Source organism: Cydia amplana, chromosome 5 (assembly GCF_948474715.1).
Source record: "Cydia amplana chromosome 5, ilCydAmpl1.1, whole genome shotgun sequence".
Lineage (NCBI taxonomy): Eukaryota > Metazoa > Arthropoda > Insecta > Lepidoptera > Tortricidae > Cydia > Cydia amplana.
The window spans coordinates 6,363,100-6,375,895 of record NC_086073.1 but is presented as its reverse complement, the minus strand read 5'-3'; the positions used below and the strand labels follow the sequence as shown (position 1 = coordinate 6,375,895).

The 12,796-nt window shown below is 39.2% G+C and overlaps 1 protein-coding gene across 1 annotated transcript in view; it reads right to left on the bottom strand.

Annotated features, from left to right (window-relative positions):
• Nucleotides 1-12,796, bottom strand: part of LOC134647873 (piezo-type mechanosensitive ion channel component) — an 81,557-nt gene that overhangs the window by 11,790 nt on the left and 56,971 nt on the right. Inside the window, exons 38-47 of the mRNA XM_063502224.1 lie at nt 12,654-12,770; nt 12,210-12,376; nt 11,837-12,001; nt 8,251-8,388; nt 7,213-7,299; nt 5,872-6,019; nt 4,891-5,105; nt 2,926-3,084; nt 2,613-2,739; nt 1,312-1,458 (exon numbers count right to left, since the gene is read on the bottom strand). Coding sequence (XP_063358294.1) covers nt 1,312-1,458; nt 2,613-2,739; nt 2,926-3,084; nt 4,891-5,105; nt 5,872-6,019; nt 7,213-7,299; nt 8,251-8,388; nt 11,837-12,001; nt 12,210-12,376; nt 12,654-12,770 — 1,470 coding nt within the window. The remainder of the gene's footprint in view (nt 1-1,311; nt 1,459-2,612; nt 2,740-2,925; nt 3,085-4,890; nt 5,106-5,871; nt 6,020-7,212; nt 7,300-8,250; nt 8,389-11,836; nt 12,002-12,209; nt 12,377-12,653; nt 12,771-12,796) is intronic.

Below are 12,796 nucleotides of genomic sequence, written 5' to 3'. Positions count from 1 at the left end.
ATCAGCATAGAGAAATATAGTAAGACAAGAGTGCTCACTCCATACATCAGTTTCAGTGTCTAAATCTAGCATCGAGTAGCGGAACTATCAGTACTGCTACTTGACAATAGTAAGTAAATATTCTTTTCTCCAATATGATCGGAAATGTTCACCTTATTGTAGCAAAAATAGTACGGGAAGTTCTTCGTTATTGTCAAACTCTATTAAAAAAAAATCAAACTATCGCTGTCCTGTTCTAGCGGACGGGAATGAAAAAGACACTACAGTAATAACTTATTACTGTAGTGTTTTTTAATTTTTAAAAATAAAAAACGCAAACAGCCAATTATTATAGCCGTGAGCCGCGTCTACACGACCCGATCAGCTATCATTTCAAGCTATAGGATAGAGTGAGATAGTAAGATAAACCACCTTACTTGTCTCGTTCTTACAAGACCGTTGTGCTCGTGTATGATCGTGCGAATACTGCTTAATAAAATCAAAGATTATTTTTATATTTTTTAAGGATCTCATCTGTGTTCATAAAGCTTATATAGTTTGTCAAAGGACTTTCTCATTTCAAACATAGACAGAGAGAATCATAGTATCTTTGTCTTACACTAGTACTAGCACCCAAAAGTAAAGGATGGGTATAGTTCTTACTGACTGACAAATTGGTTTGACCAACTATATTGCACAATATATTGAATGGTACTGACTGGCAGAATAAGTTTGTACCCTTAACTTTTAAAAATTAATTAAAGAGGGAAATTGTTTTTGACATTTTTGATGTGAAGGTTCGATTTGAGTGATGCTTGATGCTTAAATGATTATTATTTTACCTTATTTCCTCGCATGTTTGGAGAAAAGCACTATAGTATATATGCCTCGGCAGGAATAGCAATTCGTGGATTCGTCTTCTTTGTCGGACTCCGCTTCGCGTCGTCCGACAAAATCGAAACTCATCCACGAATTGCCCTTTCCCGGCCTCTGCAATAATGTACTATTATTGCACCAATAATTATACGTTTTACATACATGTAAAACTACAAAGAAATTTTAACAGAAAAATGGAACCAGGTAACAACAGGCGGCTTGACAATAGATGTAGCACCGACCGGAAAGTCTTATGCCCAACAACATACGACTCTCCGGTCGGTGCTACATCTATTGTCAAGCTGCAGTACTGATAGTTCCGCTACTCGATGCTAGATGTAGACACTGAAATTAATAGTCTTTTTGGTACCAAAACTGATGTATGGAGTGAGCAATCTATGTATTTTTTTCTCTATGGTATCAGTGACTGATATTGATATATGTAGGTTATCTGACCGTGTTGCCAAAAGCGAAGAAGACCAAGGGGAACCAGATGATGGCAATAACGAAGGCGAGCACGGTCCCGCCGAGCAGGTACTTGGACATGGCGGGCCGCTTCGTGCCGCGCGGCGCCGGGTACTCGTCCTCCACGAAGCGGGAACACTGGAACATACGACGATGGAGGGTTTAGTTCATCTATTCACGAAATTATTTGACCGTATTTAAAATAAATTATATTACACCATGCAAGAAATAAAGCTTCTTCTTCTGGTGCCATGCCCAGTCTTATGGGCGTCGGCGGTCAGCATGGCATTCAGCTCTTTGGTCTTTGCCAATCTCTTGAGGGTGGCTGCGTCTTTTGTATGCGTCCAGTCTTTAATGTTATCTATCCATTTATTTCTAGGTCTACCTCTCCCTCTTTTTCCCTCATACTTTCCCTCGATAACTGTCTGCAATAAGTCGTATTTTTCATTTCTATAGATGTGACCCAGATAGGTTGTTTTTCTTTTCTTAATGATGTTGAGTATTTCTGGTTTCTTCCTCATTCTACGTAGTACTTCTTCATTCGTAATGTGATTAGTCCATGAGATTTTTAACATTCTGCGGTAGAGCCACATCTCAAAGGCAGCAAGTCTGTCTGTTGTGTATTTATTCAGCGTCCATGCCTCCATGCCATATAGCAAGATGGATATTATGTAGCATTTGACGAGAAAAGAAATAAAGCAACGGAAGATTATTAGAAAAACGTAGACAGCAGTAATTTTCAGACACAATTTCTATTTTAAAACCCGTATAAAACTATAAAGAGTAGGTAATTTGATCGTGACGTCACATACTAGTGTTTCATATAAATTCTATAGTAGCAAAATCGTTTTGACAGTTCGAAAAAAGAAACTGATTTGACTAGTAGTCAAATACCCTATTGTAGAACATGCAGGTTGATGCGGACATTGACACATTCTACCATCAGCCGTAAAAGGTGCATGGCGACTTTATCAATGAATTCATTCATAATTTCTCCATGCAATTTCGCAGCTCATTGTAAATTAAGCTGTTCGGTTACCTATTAACTACATGCTGGTTTTTAGGACGCACTGATTTTTGAAAAAGCAAATTTATACAACAAGAAAAGGGATAGTCAGCCTCGTATCTAAATCCGCCTCGCTACGCTCAACGGTCTATGCCTTACTTTAACGAGAAATTTTCACTTCCCGGTCTCTGTAGTAAAGTAGTATTGTAACACAAGAGATAAGAAAGCGTAGCCATAATATGTGCATATAATTCATGTACTCAATATGTGCGTAGCGAAGAAGTACCTTTAGTAAGAAAACACTGGCGAATATGTCCTCCATTTTCAACCAGTCCATGAGCGTCATGGATGTGTCCGTCCAGATCCAGTCCATTAGGGTCCGCAACTCGAACACAAACGGCACAGCCATGAAACTAAAACCAAAGAGTATGATAATATTGTTTTAAACCCTCTTTAATTAACTTTATCTCAAAATACATAAGGTAGCCTATTTTATCGACATTTAATCATTAAAAAATTTCATCTTTTTTACGACAGTAGCACCAAACGCAATTACACGCACTTGATCACCCACCTAAACCCCTCTAAGCGTTACGTACCACTTAAAGAAGATCATGTTGAGGAAACCGTACGACTTGCAAAGGAAGTTGCCGATGATGCGGCGCGGGTACCCGCAGCGGATCTGATGCGCGGACAGCAGCAGGTACACGCACTTTATCATGTACCACATCGGAGGCGGGAGCAACGCGTTGAATGTTCTGCAACGATACACGTCAACATTATTCCTAAAACTTGTTGCAAATAAATACGGTATACTGGTAGCACTTTAATGGACACAATAGGGTGTTTGACTGTATTTAATAGTATTTTATGCAACCGTTGTTTAAGAGAGGTCAAAAAAGGCGTGAGTAAGGTGTTAATAAAGACGCCACGAGTATTTTTTGACTCAGTTAAATAACGTTGCATACAATACTTTTTCTACGACCTAGCACTTACTTTGAAATAAAATTGTAAATTTAACAAATATTTTTAATTCAAGAAGTAGCAAAAACGGAGGGTACGGGCGGGAAAAGAATGAATGAATGAATGAATGAAATTTAAAAAAAACATGTCTATGGTTCACTTATTTGTCAGAGATGACATTTAAAATAAGGTTGGCAACACTGTATTTCATTCAATATTTTTTAAGTGGTCATTACACGAAGTATCGTAAAATCGCCAAAAAGATACTGCGTGTATGCACAAAATCTTTTTTGGGGAATAGACTAAAGACTTGTCTTGATAACTATAAGGTAGGGTTTTAAAGGTGTGTGCACGATCCTTTAAATGACAAATAAAAGTACGGGAGTAGAAAAAATAAATTATTTTACACCATGTATGAAATAAAGCACCAAAAGATTAATAATGAAACGTTGGCAGCAGTTATTTTTAGACACAATTTCTATTTTAAAACCCGCATAAAACTATAAAGAGTAGGTTATTTGATTGTGACGTCATACGCTAGTGTTTCATATAAATTCCATGGTAGAAAAATCGTTTAGACCAGCGGTCGGCAACCTTTTAGCAGCCAAGGGCCACATGCGGCCCGCGGGCTGCCTGTTGCCGACCGCTGGTTTAGACAGTTCGAAAAATAGTACATTATTGCAGAGGCCGGGAAATGGCAATTCGTGGATGATTTTCGATTTTGTCGGACGACGCGAAGCGGAGTCCGACAAAGAAGACGAATCCACGAATTGCTATTCCTGCCGAGGCATATATAGTGCTTTTCTCCAAACATGCGAGGAAATAAGGTAAAATAATAATTATTTAAGCATCAAGCATCACTCAAATCGAAACTTCACATCAAAAATGTCAAAAACAATTTCCCTCTAAAATTAATTTTTAAAAGTTTAGGGCACAAACTTATTCTGTCATTCAATATTCGTTCATTCAATATAGTTGGTCAAACCAATTTGTTAGTAAGAACCAGGAAAACTATACCCATCCTTTTCTTTTGGGTGCTAGTACTAGTGTAAGACAAAGATAGTATGATTCTCTCTGTCTATGTTTGAAATGAGAAAGTCCTTTGACAAACTATATAAACTTTATGTACACGGATGAGATCCTTAAAAAAATATAAAAATAATCTTTGATTTCATTAAGCAGTATTCTCACGATCATACACGAGCACAACGGTCTTGTAAGAACGAGACAAGTAAGGTCGTTTATCTTATTATCTCACTCTATCCTATAGCTTGAAATGATAGCTGATCGGGTCGTGTAGACGCGGCTCGCGGCTATAATAATTGGCTGTTTGCGTTTTTTATTTTTAAAAAGTAAAAAACACTACAGTAATAAGTTATTACTGTAGTGTTTTTTTCATTCCCGTCCGCTAGAACAGGACAGCGATAGTTTGATTTTTTTAAATTAGAGTTTGACAATAACGTAGAACTTCCCGTACTATTTTTGCTACAATAAGGTAAACATTTCCGAGCATATTGGAGAAAAGAAACTGATTTGACAAGTAGTCACTATTTTATAGAATTGACATTACATATTGATGACATTTATAGTATCTCACTCACCTTTCAGTAATAAAGGGCAGCACAAAGAACATCCACACGTGCACGCCTATAATGAGCCCGTACTGGAACAGTATCTTGCCCAGCATAAACTTGCGCAGGTACAGCGCGCGGTCGATCACTATGAGCGCGAATTGGAGGATCAACATCACGAGGAACGGGATCGGGACCTTGTTCTCTTCCAGGTACGCTTTCACGCCGCCGTCGCCTTGGTGGGTCTGTTAATGGAATAATCAAGTAAGAATAAAACAATACAATGTCTATACTGTATATACACGTTTATAAAACAAACAAATACGTAGTTAAAATGACAGATAAAGACAAACTATTAACAGCTAATAGACGGAAGTTGAAGAAGTCACACAGAAACATGTAGGCGTAGGTACGCGCGGCTGTCACGCGCGCGCCCGTCACCAGCATTCTATAGAAGAAACTCTTCAGCGGCCGCATGTATAGTTCGTTTTATTTTGCATTAGAAAAAAGGTAAACAATCTTAACGTGTATTTTTATTTAAAAAACACTTTTAAAAAATAAGTTACGGTAAATATGTAACCGTTGTATAATTTAATAATGTGTAAAAATCGTGAAAGTTTAAATCAGTGTAAATATGTAACAATTATGAATCATATACGATTATTTACATTCTTTTGCTTTCATAAGAAATAGTTATTGATTTTCTAATGCGTTTTTCAATTAAAAGACACGTCAAGATCGCGTAGTCTTTTTCTAATGCTAAAAAAACGAACTATAGCGCTTCATTATGTTTGTAGTTCTCAACAGAGCTACTTGTACACTCACCCCGAAGGCAGCGAAGCCGAAGATGACGACGAGGAAGTTGAAGAAGTCGCACAGGAACATGTATGCGTACACGTCGGCGGTGACGCGCGCGCCCGGCGCCAGCATCCGATAGAAGAAACTCTTCAGCGGCCGCATGTAGCGCTTGATTTTGTTTGTAGTTCTCAACAGAGCTACTTGTACACTCACCCCGAAGGCAGCGAAGCCGAAGATGACGACAAGGAAGTTGAAGAAGTCGCACAGGAACATGTATGCGTACACGTCGGCGGTGACGCGCGCGCCCGGCGCTAGCATTCGCTGGAAGAAGCTCTTCATCGGCCGCATGTAGCGCTTCACCCTGTATAGTAAAATCAGAATTTATTTTTCACCTCAGCAGCTCGAACAAGGGTACTTTGCTACTTAAAAACAGTGAGCAAAATCGCATTTTGCTCACTGAATGAGACAAAATGAGCAAATTGCGATTTTGCTCACTCAGTGAGCAAAATTCGATTTTGCTCACTGTTTTTAAGTAGCAAAGTACCCTTGTTCGAGCTGCTGAGGTGAAAATTTAATTGCTGGTATATCTTAAGAAAACATGAGTGAATAGAGGTAAGTGATGAAGAAGGAATACATTTTTCGGATTCTCTAATATGTTCTCACTGCTGAGGTGAAAAATGTTGTGTACTACACGAGATCAAAGTTATTTACATCTCGTGCGCTTTTGAGTCCCTTACTACGCTCAAGATTCTAAATTAGATTCACTCGCTACGCTCGTGAATCTATTATAGAATCTTTCGCTTGCACGGGACTCAAAATAAGCACTCGAAGAAATATCAAACTTTGATCTCTTGTTGTACAAATAACTATTGCTTAATCAACTTTTTCTTGTCACACGTTGCTATGGTTACGGACTCCTGAGTCACTCTTAAAATTCTAGGTTTTTCGTATTTATTTAAATGAACCAAACTTGCATATTATGGTAGTTATAAGACCTTTCCATAATGGGACATCTACTGAGCATGTTAGTAGAACATGGTACAGCAGTTCTTCTAACAATCTATGCTACTATTAGTCTCCTCGCTGATGGGACAGAATAACAACAAGAAATAGTTGATTGATCCATTTATATCGTACAGTCAGTATTAAAACTAGCGTAGGTATCAGACGATGCGGCCAAAACTGTTGTCTACTTTTGAATGCCAACTGTTGAGATATATTTTTGGCGCGTTGTTTCATATGCTAATTTGACTCTGACTGCACACCAGGGGTTTCCTAATATTTCAGTTCCTTTACGCGGGTCGTATTAGTATTGTATGTAATGTGGCTATTTTTGCGGTCGGAATTGGCAAGCTACTAAGGTTATCATAAATCATAATATCAAGTATTAAATAGCTCCAAGTAGGTTTTGAAATTGACTATCCACAAATATATTGAAGAAACTCGGTCAGCTTGTTTTATTTAGGTAATTTCGTGCGCTCGTTTTAGTTTCATTGCGCTTTATTCACTATTAAATATTGTTGAACACTAGATAGAACAGACAAAAATACTTACGACAGCAACATAAGTTCAGGATAATGTTGATATTTGTCACCTAGTGTCGTCGTCACGGCGATGATTGGCTCCTCATCGTCATTTACTCTGTAACGAAGTATCGAATGTTGGAGTTATTGGTGACCTATTATATAAAATGTAGTTCTACTTTCACATCATATAATAAATGAAGTTTAAAGACTAAACTTCGTGCTGGACCTAAAAAGGCTTGATAAAACCTACTTCTTAATAGCTGTACAATAAAAGCCATAGTAAAAAGCACAAAATATATAATGTCCACAGGAAAAAATTGGCGTTTCCCGGAACATTTTTGGCCCACTCTCAGAATCTTTAAATTTTCGAATAGAATAAACACACCAAACCAAATGATATTTATTAAAGGGAATATAGTATACACTGAGACACCAGTGCGCCGTTCTCCCACCTTCGTCAGCGGGCACGGCATTCTCCTGCCAGCTATGCGGTCGCGGCTGCCGCTCTCGCATTGGACTTAATAGTCATTTGCGGAAGTGCCGTTGGACGTTGTATAAACTAGTGTTGAGTCGCTCACTCGTGAGGCACCTCATTTGTACCACTCATTTTGTTAATTTGTCGCAGTACTTCGTACAGCAAAAATGTCTTACTTCACTCCTCTATTCATTTTACTTGATTCTAAAATTATCTTTCTCCTAAAAGTTCTATTCTTAACCTCCAGAATTGCACTCCAATTAAATGTTATTTATAAAGGAAGTGATGAATACATAAATATGTATATACATTAAATATTTTTGTCGCCGTTGGAATTAATGGAATAGTCGACGCTGAAAATATGCTAGTACCTCACCTCATTTGAAGTAAGACATTGTAACACCTCATTTTAGAAAATGAGGTACTCATACAAACCCATTTTAAATTGATGTCCTACCCATCACTAGTATAAACCATCACTTTATTGATCTTCTTTAGGTGCCATATCCTCCACGGATGTCGGCTACCACAGTCCGGAACGCTTCTCTATTTGCAGTTTTTCTGCAGGCCAATGACGATGAGTATACACACTTGTAATGGTCGTCGCCGTCCTCGGGCGGCCTGGACGGCCCGGCCTGCTCCTGGTATGCCTGCTCCCTCTCCTGATCGTCGTCGGGGTCGTTCCTCGAGCCTGTCCGCTGGCTCACTCCCTCCACTGTCTCGTCAAGGCTGAAACATGACAGTCTCATGAAATCTTTATCTTCTAAGTACTTGGCACCGATCATACCTGACAGTGAATGCTTTACAGAATATTACATACATACTACGAGCGTCTACCCGCTGAATTACGAATGGAAACATCTGACGAAATATTTGAACGTCAACTGAGGGTCCTTTTATTGGATAATCCACTTTATTCAGTACATGAGTATATGACTTTGACATTTGAAATTGTAAATTGAATCGTGTAAATTTGACATGTTCTCATTTATTGATATTCAACGTAATGTATACCATATTTATTGTATTTAGAACATGACGATCATTAAGAGATACTCGTACTTAGTTATTCCCGTATTTTGTTTTGACATGAATTGATAAAATTGTTGACAGAAGATTGATTATTTTTAAAACATTTTTAATTTGTATCTAATAAATAATATCATGTTAATGTTAATGACGATCATAATATAAATTCATGTAGATTAGTTTAGCATAATTTATAATGTAATTTCATATTATGAGAATAAATATCTAAATCTAAATCTATTGCTGGCATATTACAGAGGCTCAACAAACAAAATGCGACTAAGGTCTCATTTAGACGGCGCGCAAATACACGATTTTAGTTACATTGCGGACCATTGAGGTTACATCAATTCAGCCGACCGATCTAACAACGCAATGTAATTAAACTCGCATGCGAGTTCCACCCCGTCGTCTAGATGAGCCCTTATGCGGCAAGAAGTGCCGCGCTTATATACGCATAAGCGGAAATGCATTGGCGGACTCAAGCGCTCTTAACACAGCGTTGCAACAATCATCTGTCAGGGATGTAGTGGCTATTGATGATCACGTAAAGAATGCCGGAGCTCGGAAAGAAGAAGAAATCTCATGAATCTCATCTATATGCAAGTCGTATTATTTCCTTTATGTGAGGAAAAAGAAGTAATTTTACAGCAAATATATATAGTCTTTTACCAATGACAGGTTCGGATGAGAGAGGGGGGGGGGGGGAGGGTGGTGGAAAAATATGGGAAATTTAACATACAGGAAGAATTTGTTGCCTAAATGATCACTTACATTAGCTTTATAATTAGATATCATTACTTGATTTTAAACTATGTATTTAAATTACCTAAGTAACTATGGTGTACAATTGTACATTATTAGTATTTATTATTCAAACTATCTACGTACAGTGTATACTTTGTCTACTACGTTATCTATCCACGTCTGTCGTAAGTGTGGCTACTCTTCATTGTACTACATCCAAGTATAGGCCCTTTACGATAGCGCTCTAATTCTTACAATTACGTTTCTACTTATACTGAACTACATAGAAACATTACACAATCTCGCGTAAGCTAAAACACAAGTCCATGGAACTTGCTAACTATGTAAACAAACCGCCACATTAAAATTGTCTCTGAATGTCAATTTACTAGTGACTTTTGTTTACATAGCATGTACCATAGAAGCGCTGGTGGCCTAGCGGTAAGAGCATGCGACTTGCAATCCGGAGATCACGGGTTCGAACCCCGGCTCGTACCAATGAGTTTTTCGGAACTTATGTACGAAATATCATTTGATATTTACCAGTCGCTTTTCGGTGGAGGGAAACATCGTGAGGAAACCGGACTATTCCCAATACGGGCCTAGTTTACCCTCTGGGTTGGAAGGTCAGATGGCAGTCGCTTTCGTAAAACTAGTGCCCACGCCAATTACTGGGATTAGTTGCCAAGCGGACCCCAGGCTCCCATGAGCCGCGGCAAAATGCCGGGACAATGCGAGGAAGATGATGAGCATGTACCATAGAATGACAGTTTATTTGTATACGTGTACGGGTTGTAGTGGAAGTGACAGTAACTCGCTCAGCTGGCTTTGGTGCGGATGCAGGCGAAGCCAGGCGAGGCGGATGACGCGCGGGTCGGTGCGCGGCGCGCGCAGCTCGCGCGCGGCCGCCTGCAGCGCGGCCTCCACGTGCCGCAGCCGATCCACCAGCCAGTGACGACTATCTAAGTCGACATAATACTATGTACCGTCTGTCTATGGTACCTAAGGTACCTGCCTACTATATTCAATTATATCTGAAGTTTATTTTGCCTTTTTTAGGGTTCCGTACCCAAAGGGTAAAAACGGGACCCTATTACTAAGACTCCGCTGTCCGTCCGTCCGTCCGTCCGACTGTCACCAGGCTGTATCTCACGAACCGTGATAGCTAGACAATTGAAATTTTCACAGATGATGTATTTCTGTTGCCGCTATAACAACAAATACTAAAAACAGAATAAAATAAAGATTTCAGTGGGGCTCCCATACAACAAACGTGATTTTTGACCGAAGTTATTACTGAATCGCGATTAGAAAGGGATTGAGATAGCTGTCAATCCATATTGATTTTGACGTAAGTGTATGGAAATCTGTTATTTCTAATCCCTTACTGATCGCGGCATGATAATAAGCAACGTCAGGCGGGGTCAGTACTTGGATGGGTGACCGTTTTTTTGCTTGTTTTGCTCTATTTTTTGTTGATGGTGCGGAACCCTCCGTGCGCGAGTCCGACTCGCACTTGGCCGGTTTTTATTTCGTTAGTGGCTAAGTCTAAATATTGTATTTGTGTTGTGTAGATGTTAAGTACGGAGCTAATTTAATTTATTTTAATTGGTAACCTGGTCTGGGCTGAAAAACAGCGCTGCAGTGTCACTCATGCTGAGTTGATGCTGGCAGCATTATGCTGACGCCCAAACCATTTGTCACAGCAAATGTTTAGTTATTAAGTTACAATAGTCTGGTTAAGTTTTTAGATAAAAGGTATACCTAATGTTTATAGGTTAAGTAACTTCTTTTTTTTTATTGTGTGTCCTGTATTCGCTGTTGTGTTGTGACAATAAATACATCTTCTTCTTCTACTGTTGTACCGGCCTGTCATTCTGCCGATATCGGAAAATCATGTCACCCTTTCGATAGTATTAAAGAACCTAAGTGACGACGCTAAGTAGTAGTACTAGTACTAGCACAGATAACGACATTAGTAAGTTAGGTAGTAGTGCGCCATTAGAAGAGCTTTTGAAGTCCCTTAATGGCGGGCGATGTAATATATTTGTCGAGTCAAGCTTCACATAAAGCTTTCTCTATAATTACACTAAAGAAAATCGAGTACCATAGGCAAACAAAAGACTATAGGTTTTTAGGAAAGGTTCATGGAAATTTTGGAGGGATGATTAAGTTGGTAGCAGTTTATTTATTATCATTGGTCTTGATATTTAGGATAGGACAAGCATAGTGTTGATAGTATTGAAAGTGTCATGGTCACCCAATCGCTGTAATATCTAGAAAGTCTCTCGCATCTCTGGTAGGCTAAGGTATGGAACCTAGTCAAGAGGTGGTACCTATTGCCTGGCCAGACTCTTTGCCTATTAATCAGTACTGTAGCATGTGTAATAACAATACTCACGGGCCGGATCGATCGTGCAACTGCACGTATTTCTTGCCAACGTCTTCCGACTTGCCTTCTACGATCATCTGCGTGTCTTCGGACGTGAGCGGGTACTCCGTGTCCTCGCGGAGATCTATTTCGGGGCTGGATTCCTTCCAGAGACCCAGGGATTTTAACATGAACCTAGACGGAGAAGTGGTGATTAGCGTCAGTGCTTTAAATACGTATCGTAAGAAGATACATGATACACTGTTATTGGTAAACTAAAAAACATCTAATATAGTGAACTCTATTTACTCTATATGCGCGGGTACACCTACAGGTTCAGTAACAACATAATTTGTACACCGTACGGTTTCTTCGGTAGAATATAGAACAGTAAGTAACTCGCCTATGTAAGAATATAATGAGCAGCAACAGCAGGTCGTAGAGGGCATAATTGCCTTTTCGTTCGATGCCGATGATGCGTGGGGCAGTGAACGGCACGTTGGTGAGGTAAATCTTCTGGTTCCACGGTAGGATTTCGAATTGGAACATGCTCTTGATGAGGACGATTACCTGGGAATAACATTGGTTTTAGGACTGGAACTTATTATCACGTTTAGCGTGTAGGATGGAACGCATATTAGTCACACATAGGTTCAGGGCACGTGTATGTCCGCTTGGCGCCTTCGTTTTTGCGAGGTAAGTGAATAGCGTACATATGGATTTTAGATTAAATTAATGGATAGATTAACTATTTCTTTTGTTTAAATTAATATATCTGGTTTAGCTACGCTAAAAATGTTTTTAAATTAACGAGCATTATAGATAACAAATGATAGTGGTACTTTACCTCCGTATATGCAATGAGAGTAACCCAGAACGTCTTGGTCGGTCGAGGTATGGTGAGAGTGCCCCACAGAAACACCATCATCGGCAAAGGTATCGATAAAATGGTCGCTGACTGAATCTGTAACATACAATAAAATATTACTT